Raw genomic sequence first — 16,670 nt, 5'->3', positions numbered from 1 at the left:
GTTCTCCAAGATCGACTTGAGGTCTGGATATCATCAGGTGAGGGTGCGAGATGAGGACGTCCAGAAGACAGCGTTCAGGACACGTTATGGGCATTATGAGTTTGTGGTGATGCCTTTCGGGCTCACCAATGCCCCGTCAGTGTTCATGGATCTCATGAACCGAGTGTGTAGGCCGATGCTGGATCGGTCGGTGATTGTATTTATCGACGACATTCTGGTATATTCGAGATCTAGAGAGCAACATGAGGAGCATTTGAGAGAGGTTCTCGGAGTTCTGAGATCGGAGAGGCTTTATGCCAAATTCTCCAAGTGTGATTTCTGGTTGCGAGAGGTCCAGTTCTTAGGACATCTTGTTAACCAGGAAGGGATATTGGTCGATCCGGCCAAGGTTGAGGCGGTGATGAGTTAGGAGGTGCCGAGGTCACCCTCCGAGATCAGGAGTTTCCTAGGGTTGGCAGGGTATTATCGGAGGTTTATCAAGGATTTCTCTAAGATCGCAGTGCCACTCACCAGATTGACCCGGAAGGGTGTTGCTTTTTCATGGGGCCCCGAGCAGCAGGCCTCCTTTGAGACACTTCGCCAAAGGTTGTGCGAAGCCCTGGTGTTAGCCCTCCCGGAAGGGATGGAGGACTTTGTGGTATACTGTGATGCATCGATTTTGGGGTTGGGAGCGGTGCTGATGCAGAGAGGGCATGTGATAGCATATGCATCGAGGCAGCTGAAGCCTCATGAGACGAGATATCCCACCCATGATCTAGAGTTGGGGGCGGTGGTGTTCGCCCTCAAGATTTGGCGTCACTACTTGTATGGGGTTCGGTGTACGATATACACGGACCATAAGAGCTTGAAGTATTTGATGGATCAGCCCAACCTAAATATGCGTCAGAGAAGGTGGTTGGATGTGGTCAAGGATTATGATTGTGAGATCCTGTACCACCCAGGCAAGGCTAATGTGGTAGCCGATGCATTGAGCCGCAGGGCGGAGAGCACCCCGCTGCGGGATGTATGTTTGAGATTGACCGTGATAGCTCCAGTGTTGGACGCCATTCGTTGGGGCACAGGCCGAGGCTGTGCAACCTGAGATGCAGAAGAGGGAACGGGTTTTTGGTTTGGTTTCAGGGTTCGTTACCGATGGCCGGGGGCTTATGACATTTCAGGGGCGTATCTGGGTACCGTTTGTGGGAGGAACGCGTACCATTTTGATGGAGGAGGCGCATCGGTCGAAATTTTCGATCCATCGGGGGTCACTAAGATGTATTTGGATCTGAGAAAGTAGTATTGGTGGCCCTGTATGAAGAGGGATGTCGCGTGGTTTGTTGAGAGGTGCTTGACATGCCGTAGGGTTACGACCGAGCACCAGAGGCCGCATGGTAAGTTGCAGCCATTGGAGGTTCCTGAATGGAAGTGGGAACAGATCACTATGGATTTCATCACCAAATTGCCAAGGACTGCCAGAGGAGTTGATGCAATTTGGGTGATTGTGGACAGATTGACGAAGAGTGCTCACTTCCTTGCTATCAGCGAGAGTTCTTCAGCAGAGAAATTGGCGGAGGTGTATGTGAGGGAAGTGGTATCTCGGCATGGGGTGCCGATCTAGATTGTTTCAGACCGAGATGTGCGCTTCACTTCCAGATTCTGGAAGAAGTTTCATGAGGAGTTGGGTACTAGACTGCATTTTAGTACCGCATATCATCCCCAGACAGACGGTCATAGTGAGCGGACGATTCAGACGCTCGAGGACATGCTCTGGGCATGTGTGTTGGATTTCGAGGGTAGCTGGGATGCATATTTGCCCTTGGCAGAGTTTTCCTACAACAACAGCCATCATTCGAGCATTGGTATGCCACCCTTTGAGCTGTTGTATGGGAGAAGGTGTCGGACCCCCATTTGTTGGGGAGAGGTTAGACAGCGGGTAATGGGCAGTACAGAGATGGTGCTTCAGACGTCAGAGCAGATCCAACAGGTCAGGCAAAGGTTGTTGACCGCTCAGAGCCGACAGAAGAGTTACGCAGACAGGGGCCGGTCCGAGCTTGAGTTCCAGGTCGACGACCATGTACTCCTGAAGGTCTCTCCTTGGAAAGGAGTGATTCGATTCAGGAAGAGGGGAAAGTTGGGGCCCCGATATATCGGTCCTTTCCGAGTGATCGCGAGGGTAGGCCGGGTAGCCTATCGTTTGGATTTGCCAGCAGAGTTGGGGCAGATTCACGACACTTTCCATGTGTCGCAGCTGAGGAAGTGTATAGCCGATGAGTCGGCAGTGGTTCTATTAGAGGATATTCAGGTGGATGCGAGCCTGAATTATGTTGAGAAACCAGTGGCCATCAGAGATCGGAGAATCAAGGTTCTGAGGAACAAGGAGGTACCCCTGGTTTTAGTTCAGTAGCAGCATCGGAAGGGGTCAGAGATGACTTGGGAGCCGGAGCGTGAGATGCGTGAGCAGCATCCGGAGCTATTTGCAAAGCGAGACTTCGAGGGCGAAGTCTAGTTCTAGTGGGGGAGAATTGTAACAGCCCGGATTACCAGGTATCTTTTATTCATATATTTTTGGTGTTTTGTGAGGGGACTCGACGAGTCCGCGCTGTTTAATGAAACCCTAATTTCCCGGTCCTAAACCCTATTTAAAGGACCTTATGGCCCTTCATTGCGGCTACCTTGACCTTGAGAGCACCAAAACAGCTGAGAGTTCTTGTAAGTGAGATAAGAGGCCATTATTCACCAATTTTGTGTGTGTTTGCAAGAAAGGAACGGGAAAGTCAAGCTAGGAGAGTTGGGGAGCTTGGATCTACTTCCATTTCGACAGAGGAAGCTACTTGAGGTATCATTCAGAGCTTATTCTCGTGTTTTTGTTGATATGGTCAAATCTAGGGTTTCTTCATGCCTTGTTTGCCTTGTATTTGGAGTGTGAGAGGTCCCATGGGGATATGGTACCTAGATCTGGACCTTAGTAGGTCCAGAGAGTCCCAAATGCCATGCTTTATGTCTTTCCTTTTGAGTTGGAAACTTAGGTTGCCATTTTAGAGGCCATTTCTTCAAAAGAAGCCTTGTAGGCGTTGCATGGTAGCCAAGACTGTGACTTTACGTGATGAATGTGCTTGGGAGGGCCAGATCTATGAGTTGTTGGAGCGGATCTGACCTCAGAAGCAAGATTGAGTTGATGCATGGCATGGACTCGCCGAGTCCGAAGAACATACTCGACGAGTAGCATGAAGATTGTCCTTAACCACTCAGCGAGTGGTCTTGCCGAGTTAAGGGTTGATTCAGTGAGTCAGGGAGAGTTAGAGAGGGTTGACAGGTGGACTGAGTCGAGCTAGAACTCGCCGAGTTGTTCTTGAGACTCGGCGAGTTGAGTCGTGGTGGCCCCGCGATTCATGCCAGGTGGGACTCGTCGAGTTGGGGGTGTACTCGACGTGTCAGGAGAGGATCCTAGGGAGTCAGTGAACACGTATAGACTCGCCGAGTCGCCCTAGTGCACTCGCCGAGTCCGGTCAAAGTTGACCGTTGACCATTGACTGTTGACCAGAGTTGACCAGTGTTAACTTGATAGGGGTAGTCAACCTTAGTGGTAAAAGTGTTAATTAGAGATATATGATGTTATAGGAGGATTATAGCTCGGAGGATCGAGCACGAGCGATTTCCAGGATTCACGAGTTATCGAGATGTACGAGGTGAGTCTTCTCACTATACTTTACCTTGAGTAGGTAATCAGAGTTATGTGATAGAGTATTTGTATGCTATATGTTTGTTATGTGTTGTACTGTAATATTTCTATGTGATTTATGCTGTGCATGTTTATAGAGTTGGAACCGGAAGGTTCCCAGAGTTAGAACTAGTGGGTTCACAGAGCAAGGTCTACGGACCCACAGAGTTATAGCCTCGAGTGGCTAATATATGTTATGTGTGGTATTTTGGGGAACTCACTAAGCTTTGTGCTTACAGTGTTAGTGTTGCTTGTTTCAGGTACTAGTGATGACCGTGGGAAGGCGCCGACTTGATCTGTACACACGCATGGGATTTTTATGATATGTGATCTTGGGATTTTGTATAATATGGATTGGAGTCTTAAAACATTGATGTTTTTATGAAAATTAAATGAAAATGTTTTTATATTATGCGAAAAATTATTTTGAAATTCACGGTGTTACAGAAATAATATAAGTTATACTTATTTCATTCAACATATTGTAGATCTCGGTTTCTAAGTTCTTTTTGACGAGTACCAACACCACAATCACATAAAAACATATATATAAGCATAGAAATCACACAAAGCATACATATACTCATAGATCTACACATTTGCTTGTATTCTCCCCCACAAAACATATAAAAACCGAAAAATAGGGTGTATGAAGCTCACCTTGAGTTGTGGTTTTGATTTGAAGAAGAAAAGGAAGAAAGTGAGGTGATTTTCGGCCCTAGCAACACCTTGATGAAGATCTCGAATTTGAGGTGATTCTAAGATGCAAGATCATGATTTCATATGAGTTAAGAAGAGATTTTTGTATAGGACAAGGAGTCTAGAGTGTGGATTCAAGCATCAACTTACCTAGATGATGATTTTTGTGAAGAATCCTCCTTGCAAAGTCCTTGAATCTCGAAAATATGGAGGAGGTATGGGAGAGTTTTCTTGAGAGAAAAGTGAGTGAAATGTGTGTGTGTGTGTGCTTGAACTCGGCCGAGAGCAAGAGCGAGAGGGAGAAAAGGAAGTGCTTGCATGGGAAGATGAGATTGCATGGATGTTTGAAGTGCAAAAGCCTAGATATCCTTCATACAATAATGAGGTGGCAAGCAAAGTCAACCCCCTTTCCTCTTGGGTTTATGGTTTGGGCCGAGAGATAGGGAAGAGAGATGGGGTTTTGGGCCTTTTATGTTTAAGTCCATAATATGGAGTCCAAGTTAATGGTTTTTGTCCCATTGTCCCTTTTAGAGAAATTTACGGCCCAAATAAATATGGATATGATTCTTATGGCCCTTTAGGGCTAATTAGGTTAGTTATGTCCCCAATGAGGTCCATTAAGGTGTCTTATTTCATTCTAGGCCCAATATGGCCCAAAATGTTAAAATGAATGAGGGTGGGTCCAATTAGAGCCCATTTAAGAGTTCTAAGCCCAAGGTAGCCAAATTGGAAGCTTATTGGTCCTTTGGGCCCAATAAAGAAGTCCTAGTCCAAAATGGACTTAAACAAGAACTCATAGGGTTTCCAATTGTTTAACGATTATTTGTAGTGCTTGTATGGTGTATTTGATTGCAATTTTGTTGTCATAAAGTAAGCATCATACATGCTCTTATGTTTTTGGATTCATAATTTGACTTAAATGTTGTAGTTACAAGGCACACAAATTCCTGATTGTGACACGATGTAACTAAGGATACTTCATGTCGCGAGGCTGCCGAGTGAGTCATCTAGGACCAAGTTGCTGAGTTGAGTTAAGATGAGTTGGAATCGGTCTGAGTGAGCTCTCATAACGTGACCAAGGGATGGTCATGATGTGAGGCTGAATAATTGACATTTTTGTTGTTGACTTTGACTTTGACCATTAACTTTTGGCCAAGATAGTTGATTTCAATATGTAGTTTAAGGTTGGACCTTGTAAGTTATGATAGGAGTGCTCTAGTGGCGGTTTACGTGGCTTTGATTTGAGGATTGTCGGCTTTGGGATTCAGGTGAGTCTCCTTACTGTGTTTGGCGGGTCGAAGGCATCAATACCGGCCCAAAGATTATTGTTACAAGAATGCTAGTTGTCTGTGTGACTCTTACATGTATTATATCTGTTTTTATGTATGTCGGGCAGAGCCTGATGCCAAACGGAGCCTGATGAGTGTGTTGGGCGGGGCCCATCGCATGTTAGTGACATATCTGTACCGGGTGGGGACCAATGGATGTATGTGTTTGTGGTATGTGGCATTTTGGGGAAATCACTAAGCTTTGTGCTTACAGTTTTATGTTTATGACAAGGTTCTAAAAAGCTCGGCATGGCTCCGCCATTGCGCGCCATGGCTTCAAGGCTTGCACCTGCCGCCAAGCTTTACCAAAACGCCGCTTTAACTCATATATGTATATAAAAATGAATAATAGTTGGAAATAAATATAAAAATATAATTATATAGAAAATTCTCGCCTTAAGTCACGTCTTACGAACGTCGTGGCTCGCCAAGGCTCGGAAAAGCTTGAGGTTTGACATTGCCGCCAAGTCACGTCTTACGTTATTTAGAACATTGGTTTATGGTTTCAGGTAATTCCAGTTCGAAAGGGAATGACCCGACTTAATCGTAGCGCATCCACTCACGTTTCCGCAACTTTATGATTTTGAGATTGTTCTCTGATAATTATTTTTTACTCTGATGTATTTTTGAATGATTGAAAAGGATAAATTGTGTTTATGGTTGAATTAAAAATGAAAATTTTACCTTATAGTTTTGAGTTGTTACAAAATGTGAATGGTATGTGTGATGCAACTTTTAAAGCAACTTATGTCATTCTGAAACATCCACTTCTCATGCATGCGAGAAAGGACACTCATATTAGACCCATACATGCATGTTTCCCTATTATTCATCCAAAATTCATCCGAAAACCAAAACATATTATATCCATACATGTTTGTTTCCCTCATATTCATCCAAAAACCAAAACATCAACTGATTTACATGTGTCGACCTTCGTTCCCAATGGTTGGTTAAAAAGGTCATCGATGTTTCTTTCTTAACAAAAACCCTTGTATGCCTAAATATATTAATTAGAAGCTATTTACATGGTCCTAAATGAGTTCGATCATACCTTAAGACAAACTAACCATATTTCTTCAACTGAAAATTGATAAAATCATGATTGAATATTTAAGAAGAGTACAATATTTTACTAATAATATATGTTTGACATAACTATCTATACTTCTATAGAGATAACAAAAAAAGATATTTGACGATATGATGCTCTATGATGCTCCAGTTAAAATTAGGGTCTTAATTAACAATGTTAATGTATGAGATCATTAAATTGTTTTTTTTTAACAATTCATCTAGAAAATAATTCTAGAAAAAACTCCAAAAACACAATGATAATGGAGTATTTTTTTATAGGAAAAAAACGATTTTTACGAGTGGCAAAAGAAATCAACAAATGCACACCACGTCGGCTTTTCCAACCCATCATCGTTCATCTCTCTCCATAGACCCCAACAATTCTCAACAAACGCTGCTCTCTGCCCACCTCTTCTCTTCACCAGATCTTGCTCGATTTCTTGCATGCACTCCCCCAATTTAATTCGATTCAACTTAGCTCAATCTTAATCTTTCAAAAAGTTTATAATTTATATTTGTTAATTTGATCAATAATATCCTCTATTCCTTGTCATCGTTATCGAATTCCAATTACTTGTTCAAGGAAAGAGGGATTCTATGCAAGTTTTTTAGGGTTTGAGTTGATCTTATTTTCTATAAGGTACGAGTAGATCAGAATCGGAAAAGATGGAATCGAGCAGGAGGGCGGTGGAATCGTACTGGAGGTCACGGATGATTGATGGGGCGACTTCTGATGAAGATAAAGTGGCGCCTGTTTACAAGTTGGAAGAAATATGCGAACTCCTTCGCTCTTCTCACGTCTCAATCGTCAAAGAAGTTTCCGAATTTATCTTTAAACGTCTGCAACACAAATCCCCCATTGTTAAGCAAAAGGTACTGCTACCTTCTTTCCTATCATTCTTCTTTTTGGGAAAGGACCTTGGCGTGGATGTATATAATCAATTGATTCCTTTATCGTTCTCATGAAATTCAAAACACCAGATCTAATTAGAAGCGGGTAGTGCTGATACCCCAATTGGTCAAGACAACTTGTCATCAATGGTTATCTTCTAATTAGGGTAATCTCTAACAACTAATGATTTCATGATTTGTGTTTGTAGGCTTTAAGAGTGATCAAGTATGCTGTGGGGAAGTCAGGTGTGGAATTTAGGAGGGAAATGCAAAGGAACTCTGTAGCTGTTCGTCAGCTAATTCACTACAAGGGACAACCGGATCCATTGAAAGGTGATGCCCTTAATAAGTCTGTAAGAGAAACTGCTCAAGAAGCTTTATCAGCTATATTTGCTGGAGAAGACAACAGTAAACCACCACCACAAGAAGGTCTTACACAACGTATACAAGGTTTTGGAAACACAAACTTTGACATTCCATCTGATGATAAGAAGTCGTTTCTTAGTGATATGGTTGGCATTGGAAGTGCAACAATCAAACAGGGATTAAACAGCTTATCACAAGCTCAAACTCATAACAAAAATGACACAGGAACTTACAGGGGCCCTAATCTGAGAAGATCATTGACTAATGAATCGAGTTACTCTGATAGCAAAGAACTTTCTAGTCAAGCTGCAACTTCTTCTAGGTTATCAACAAATGTATCTGGATCTTGGGGACAAGATCTAAAAACAAGTCAAATAGATACTGAAAATGGGAATGCAAGCTCAAGTTATTCGAATGAAAAGAGTCGTGAAGAGAGGTTATTAGAGACCATTGTAACATCTGGTGGTGTTCGCCTTCAACCTACTCGTGATGCCATTCATGTGTTCTTAATGGAGGCCTCAAAATTGAATGCAGTAGCTTTAAGTCATGCTCTAGAAGCCAAACTCCAATCTCATATGTGGCAGGTATTTGATTGGTGTGTTTTTATCCTATACAAGGTTTAGTTTCCTATGTTTATCACATTGAAATCCTTTCTTATCTTGCTTCATTGTTGTTTTAGGTCCGTGTGAAAGCCATATGTGTGCTTGAGGCAATATTGAGGAAGAAAGATGATGAACCTTTTTCCATTGTCACCTCTTACTTTACTGAAAATATAGATGCTGTGGTAAAATGCTCTGAGTCTCCTCAAGCCTCTTTAAGGGAAAAGGCAAATAAGGTATGCGATGAGTGGTTTTAGTTTACAAGTTTTTTCATGTATCAAACTCATGCAGCTTTCTTATTTGAAATTGTGAGCTAAGTTAAAATAAGTGGATGAACTATCTGATGAATTGTTTTTTACTTTATGCTACTAACAAATCTGAGAAGTTAAATTGAATCCCAAAGTGCTTATTTAATTCTTCACTATTTGTAAATTTAGGTTTTAAGCCTTCTTAATGGAGAACAAAGTGGTAGCAGGATAAGCCATCAAGACAAAAATATAAAGACTGAAAAAACCGTTGTCCAAATGCCTGATTTAATAGACACAAATGATCCATTTGGAACTGAAAATCTTATCACAACACAAACAGATGAACCCATTGCATCTCTCTCAACATCAACAACAACCTCTCTCATGAATGATTTCTTTATGGATTCCTCAACCCCTGATTTACACAATGAAGAATTCAAAACTAGTGATGACCCTTTTGCTGACGTGGCATTTCACAATAAAGATGAAGAACATGAAGAAACCGATATTTTTTCAGGAATGTCCACTGTTGATAAACCACAAGTTCCAACACAAACTACAGCTCCTGGAATCGGAATTGGAAATGGAAATGGACCCGAGTTATTTGATATATTCGGTTCCAACTCTGATACCCCTCAAGGGAATTATAAAAATGATGTTAATGACTTGATGGCTGGATTGTCTATAGATGGGAATTCTCAAGGGGTAAACAGTAATTTAACACATCAGCCAGATGATGTTTTGAGTAACTTGCTTAAATCCCAACAAGCACCTGGGAATGGAATACCTGGAAATCCCATGTTGCCTATGGATCCTATGACATATAATTCAGGATTTATGTTTAATCCTGCAACATTTGGAACTCAACCTGTAAATTATGCTGCTATGAGTAGCATTTTAGCTCAACAGCAGTTTTATCTGCAACAGATGCATGCTCAGAATTTTGGTGCAGGAAATGCTGTTTCTGGAAGTCAAGTGGGGGGTGGGGGTGGGGGGTATGACTCAGCAGCTCTTCCAGATATTTTTAATCCAAATATTGCAACTCAACAACAACCACCTGCTTCCATGATGAACAACTCCAAGAAAGAGGATACTAGAGCTTTTGATTTCATATCCGTAAGCTCTCTCTCTCTCTCTCTCTCTCTCTCTCTCTCTCACACACACACACACACACAAACTAAGTTTTTGTAATTTTACTGATTTGTTGGTATTGAGACCTAAAATCAAGTACAAATTAAATTTATTTAGACTATGTTTGGTAGTCTACCTGAAAAACTAGCTGATAGCTGAAAAGTTAGCTGACAAAAACTGACGCTTGTTAAAAACTAGCTGATAAGCTAGCTGGAAGATATAAAATGACATAAAACGACATTTAGAAGAATATGTTTTGCATAATTAATTAAGGGTAACTTAGGAAAATTTAAAAAAAAAAAAAAAAAAAAACTTTTGAAAAACTAGTCTAAGTAGCTTTTAAAAAACCTAACTTATAAGCTAGCTTATCAGCTGACTGTGACTGTGGTAGTTTTTGGTATGGTGGAATACCGGAATCGGGGAAGGAATGGAATGGTTCATTCCTCTGTAATGAAAAAAAAAACATTTTTAAACATTTTTTTGGCATGGATGGAATGAAAAGTTGCAATATAACCACCCTAATTATGTAACTCTTAATGAAACAGATATTTTTTCTAAAAAAATATTATTTTAATTAAGTTCAGTTTTAATTTAAAAAAAAAAATCAAAGAAAATATTATTTTTATTATAACTTATTTGGGTTTTCATGAGCTTTACTTTATTATTTTTGTAAACAAAAGTTCAATAATTATAATATAGAAAATTCATTCTATTGCCAACCAAACGTGATCATGGAATGTAATGACTCATTCCATTACCTTGTTTATTCCATTACTTTTCCCGTTCCATTTCATCCAACCCAACAGACTCTGTTCTACCAAAATTTATATTTTCGGATTATACGAACCATGCATTTAGGTTATATATTGGATTATTGCAAAACAAGAACCTCACAATAATAGTAAATGGTTGTTGTTTGGTGTTGCAGGATCATCTTGCTGCTGCTCGTGACCCCAGGAGGGTAAACTAAACATTGATTGACTCTTGATTTGTGAATGTTGACAAAACGTGTCTTGTTGGAAAAAGAAAAAAAAAGTAGATATTCATTTACAATTTAAAATAATATATATATGCATGTGTGTATTGTCTTGTCTTGTCATCTATGGAGAGTTAAGGGGAGGCATAGAACTGAAGTTGAGCTTTGTGGTTTTTCTTTATTTCTTTTTGAGGATTTGTGATCGTAATTCTTATACCTCATCATTCATAGTGGCAAGTCTTATCTTTTTTTTTTTTTTTTTTTTTTTTTTTACAACACATTTGGAAATGCATGGGCTGTTGAAATCTAAGTGGTGAATAGCATCATAGGCAATAGTCAAAGTTGTGAAGTCTTTTATATAATGCAAGATTGAGATTTTATGGCATAGCTAGAAGTGCAACTTTTGCAAAGATAAAGGTTTATTAAGTGAAAATTATAAATAGAAGGATTAATTTTTTAAAGAAAAAAAATGTGACATTTGATCCATAAAGCTAAAAGTTGTGAGGGTTTCATTATGCTAAGTTATCAAATTGAAGTTTTAAATAAACAGAAGATGAGGACTTAAATGCTAAAGTGAAAAAAAATAATTAGAAGAGTTAATTTCTGAAATTGGTAACTTACCTTACTTTATTCGTAATTTCTCTTTGACAAAGATAAAAGGTGTTAAAGTTATTCTGCTGTTGTAAGCATGGACGTGGTTATCTTTGTGTTGTTTATTTGAATTTTGAAGATCATAGGTTCAAAACTTGTAGGATATTATGCAATTTTTTTTAAAATAATAAAGTTCATTAAAATGCTATAGAGAGTATAAAATTGTTTCATATAGTCCAATGAAATTCAGCCAAAATTATTGAATTATAGCCAACTTGTATATGTCGCATGCCATATGTTACATTTTAATACCCCTAACAAAAAGATCATTCTATATCTGCTACGGGTTGTAAGCGCACATGGCTTATGATATTAGGTGTTATTGAAACATTTTCTAGATGTTTTTTTTTTTTTTTTTTTTTTTTTTTTGTTATTAGGGTTTTACACATGTACGATATTAGGTGTTATTGAAACATATTCTAGATGTTTTTTTTGTTGTTGTTATTAGGGTTTTACACGTGGAAACATTCTTTTTTCCTATTTTAAAAAAGATGAACCATTCACAAAACATGTTAAGAGAAATATTTTGCATCGGTTTGAAACATTTTCTAGATGTTTTTTTTTGTTATTAGGGTTTTATACATGGAAACATATTTTTTTCCTATTTAAAAAATAAAAAAGACAAACCATTCACAAAACATTTTAAGGGAAACATTTTGCATCGATTTGAAACATTTTCAAGATTTTTTTTCTTGTTATTAGGGTTTTACACATGGAAACACATTTGTTTCCTATTTTTTTTTTTTAAAAAAAAAAAAAGATGAATCATTCACAAAACATGTTAAAGAGAAATATTTTGTATTGATTTGAACTTCGAACACTTAATATACTCCAAAAACAAGTGCTTCAAGCATCCATGAAGGGGCCTTCCACCAAACATCCAATATGGCACTGGATGAGTGGAAGTGGAAGGTCCCTTCATCACGTGCCATTGACAACAATACTACGACCCTAAACTATGGAAGCCATTTTGCTAGGATAATCAACAAAATAATTACCAATACTAAGATTAAATCTTCAAATACACAAAAATCTAGCATCATAGTTTAGAATATCTAATACTATTTACACACAATATCCCAAAAGAGCTAGTCTCACCAAAACCACTAACATTTACGGAAATAATATTGTTCATGAGACTAAACCATCTCCCTTGAATATAACATCAAACATTCCAAAGGATAACATTAAAATAGATAATCTTCTATTCCTTCTATGTCATCATACTATCATCTTCAAGGGGAGACTCTTACCTGAATATACACCCAAAGAAAATGTGTTAGGCTTAAATTAAAAAGCCAAATAAGTTATGCTTTTAGTACTCAATAAATCATCATACATGTAAACAAGTAGTCTAAGTATAATGTGCATTATGCAACAAACATAATAAGTGTAAAGTGTAAACTCAACAAGTGATCAACACAATTATGACCCAAAATCAACACTCAAAAACCTCTAAATCAAACATTAGCATACTTTCATAAAAGGTATCAACTATATATGCCATTTGCATTCGAATTTGCAAGTGTTAAATAGGGGAACATAGCGAATGCAAATATGTATGTAAGTATGTAGACACAATTACCTGTATCTAATCCAATTCTTCAAAAGCTAGCACCAAGCAAGCTACAATTACTTTTGTTCATCATCCCCGGGCTTCTTCACAGCAGGTATGATTTTGTTCCTCGATATGCATAAATCGGGCCTCCGACTTCTGAATCCGGGCACGCAATCGGGCCAGTAGTACTTCCCTCCTCTGGGCTTTCCTCAATTGCGTTTCTATGGATTCTTGTGTAGGGTTTTTCCTCTTTTCTTCATTAACCCCTTGTATGGCATGCTTCAAGACGATTTCTTCTTGATTTCGTTCCTCAGAAACGTTCTCCTTCATGTTTTTAACTTTCTTATCCTCTTGTTGTTCACAGTGATCTTCATCAGTAATAGCAATATATTTGGGTTGTTGTTGAGGCAAGTTATCCTTGCTGGTGGTAATCATCGTCTTTTTGTCTTCTTTCGTTGGTAAATCAAAAGTTGTGTCTCTGTTCATTTGCGATTGCGAAATGGAGGTTTGAGAGGGTGGTTGTTTTCTAGAAGAAGAGTGGTGTATACTTGTAGCAGCGTTCCTCTTTACTTTAGATAACCATCTGCGCCCCTCTACTCGAGCTAACAAACGAAAATTCAAGGTGAATCTGGTGGTTGTTCTGGTGGTGGTGGTGTTCTTCATCAGGGTTTCCTCCTGAACGGTGGTGTTCTACATCAGGGTTTTGGGGTTTTGGGGGTTTTGGTAACTTTTTAAGATTTTTGAAAAAAGGAATAGGAAATGCCCCTGTGCGCTTAAATTTGAAAAAAGGAATAAGAAATGCTCTATACGCAAATCTTCTTGTTAATTTTAAAACGATGAAGTATCAAAATTGTCCAAGTTTAACCATTAAATCATGGTTATGTCACCATTATTTAAACATTTGAGTAGGTTTCTAACAGATAATTATAAAATTAGTCAAATACACTAATTATCTTACACATTTAGCTAAATAAAAATAAAAATTGTAATTATAACCACTGAAATCGCAGATGAAAATGACTCATCTGTAATTTTGTCCTTCCATCTGCGAAGGTACAAGCGCCTAAAGCACAACTGTGCTTTAGGCACTTGTACCTTCATAAATGGAATAGTCCATCTGTGATTTGCGTGTTCCACCTGTGATTTTCCGAACAAAATACTATAAAAGCGTTTTTTTTCCTTCATTTTTCACTCTTCAATATAAAAAAACTCTCTCTTGACAATTCCCTGTGACAATTTCTTGAAGAAACTGAACGATTTTTTAACAATTTCGAAAATATTGTTAGATTTTAACTCTTTTTATGTTTTAATTAACATTTATTTAGTATATGTTTTTAGTGTTTTATTATTTATTGTATTAGTTAGTGTAAAAAAACTGAAATTATATTGTTTGTGATTGGGTAATTTTGTTGTATTTGATAGATTTAATATTATTTAATAATAAACTTGAAGTTTTAATGCTTTTTTGTTAGTAGTTGTATGAATGTATAAATAAAGACCGCGTAGAAATTGCATTGGCTTGTTGTACATTTATTAAATGGTTAGAATATGTTATTTTTTTTAAGTTCAAAGTTAAATAAATTGTTACAATATGTTTGGTTGGTGGTTTAAGTTGAGAAATTGATATAGCATGATTAGAATATGTTATTTGTCGTTTGTATACTTGTTGTATAACTTGAAATTTTGTATATACTTATCGTATAAGTGGTCGTTTAACTTGAAAATTGGTTATAATAATGTTTACAATATGTTTACAATAGTCGTTTGTATATTTGTCGTATAACTTGAAAATTTGTATATACTTGACGTTTAAATTGAAAATTTGTTATAGTGTGGTTAGAATAAGTTATTTTATTTAATTTGAAAGTTAAAATCGTTTGTATACTTGTCATATAACTTGAAAAATTGTATATAGTTGTCGTTTAAGTTGAAAAATTATTATAGTATGTTATTGTTTTTCAGTGTAAATATAGAAATTATAGATTAAATGTTGATTTTTGCATTGTTTATGTTTGTAATTTGAATGTTGGATTATTATTGCATTTAATATACTGATATTTTAAAATGAAATAGTTGTTTAGTTTTCTAATATGTTATTGTTTTTTGTGCAACATGATTCTAATAATTTCAATGTTAAAGCTTTTGTGAACTTAAAAAGATCGGTGTGTAACATATGAAAAGTATTTGATGTGTTAGATGGTGTCAGACGTGATATTTTTATACAAACAGTATTTGGTTACTTATTGGACGTCCCACGTTTACAAGGGGACGGATTGTTGTTCCACAAGATGTTTCTTCATCAGATATGATCGGACGTTGTTTTATCTCCAGATGGAATAAAACGGTTATATTTTAGAGTGGGTGATATGAAAATGGTATACGGCCCGAAAGAATTTTGTTTGATAACCGGGTTGAATTTTGGCGAGTATCCTAAAATGATCGGCAAAAAAGTGTCAGAAAAAATAGTTATTAGTAAAAAAAGATGTTTATTGCGTGAACGTCTATTTTCGAACCATACAAATAGTTCGGTGAAAATCGGTGACCTGAAAAGTTTTATTTTAAATCATCTATTATTAGAAGTTGGTGACGCTGATGCAGTTAGAGTATGTTTGATATACATTTTGTGTGAAGGTTTTTTTGGGAAAAGAAATAAATGATCGGGTGCCACAAGATTTTTTTTTTTTTTTCTGAGAATTTGGATGTCTGGAATAAGTATTTTTTGTTTACTTTGAAAGTTTCATATTATTAATGTTAATGCATATTATAACTATTTTTTTTTGTTAGTTTTACTTGGGGTAACTATTTATGGGATTTTACCTATGACGACCTTAAGGATACGTGGAACAAGAGAAATAAATATTTATCACTGTCTGAGCGTCGTCAAACTTTAAAATACTCCGTCTCAGGATTTACGGCTTCATTTAGGGTATAAAAAATTATTTATATTTAAATGCTTTTATTGTTATGTTAGTTATTTTATTTTTAACTTTTATTACTATAATTGTAAAAATTGTAGATATGGATATATGAGATGTTTCCGGCTGTTCGTGTCTGTGGATTTGAATTGAGAAAAAAATAGAGACATGCCTCGAATGAAACAATGGAGTGACACAAAAAAATTGAAATTGGTTGATGTGAACAAGATTTTTTCAAAAACACAGGTTTATAATTTTTTTTTATATTTATTAAAATTCATTATTATACTTTTATATGCATTTTTAATATGTTTAATTTTTTAGGTGGGACAACGACCAATAAATAAAATGTCACCGGGTGATGATGCGATTACATCTTGTTATTATATATCATTTCAATAGTATGTATATGGTGGACGGAAATCAGTTCCATCCCCAGTACGGGACCATTTTAGGAGACAAGACGAATCTTCGTCTAGTACGTCGTCTAGTGGTCGCTTTCACGGTAGAGGTGGGCATAGTGGGAAACCCAGC

At 37.4% G+C, this 16,670-nt stretch overlaps 1 protein-coding gene and 1 long non-coding RNA gene across 2 annotated transcripts; one reads left to right on the top strand and one right to left on the bottom strand.

The window, feature by feature from the left end:
• The first annotated feature begins 7,115 nt into the window (after positions 1–7,115).
• LOC145086563 (ENTH/VHS family protein) lies at positions 7,116–11,267 on the top strand. The gene is made up of 5 exons (XM_079024371.1): positions 7,116–7,674; positions 7,902–8,642; positions 8,738–8,893; positions 9,095–10,021; positions 10,965–11,267. Exons 1-5 carry the CDS (start codon positions 7,468–7,470, stop codon positions 11,004–11,006), a joined length of 2,073 nt encoding a protein of 690 aa, XP_078880497.1. The 5' UTR covers positions 7,116–7,467; the 3' UTR covers positions 11,007–11,267.
• A 1,390-nt stretch (positions 11,268–12,657) lies between these two features.
• LOC145090385 (uncharacterized) lies at positions 12,658–13,995 on the bottom strand. Its single transcript, XR_013701532.1, has 2 exons — positions 13,249–13,995; positions 12,658–12,916 (listed from the first exon to the last, which is right to left on the bottom strand). It is a non-coding gene; the product is annotated as an uncharacterized LOC145090385 (long non-coding RNA).
• Between the last annotated feature and the right edge of the window lie 2,675 nt (positions 13,996–16,670).

The sequence above is a fragment of the Lactuca serriola genome, chromosome 2 (assembly GCF_051521515.1).
Source record: "Lactuca serriola cultivar US96UC23 chromosome 2, Lser_US96UC23_V15, whole genome shotgun sequence".
NCBI lineage: Eukaryota > Viridiplantae > Streptophyta > Magnoliopsida > Asterales > Asteraceae > Lactuca > Lactuca serriola.
This window is presented reverse-complemented; position numbering and strand designations above follow the sequence as displayed.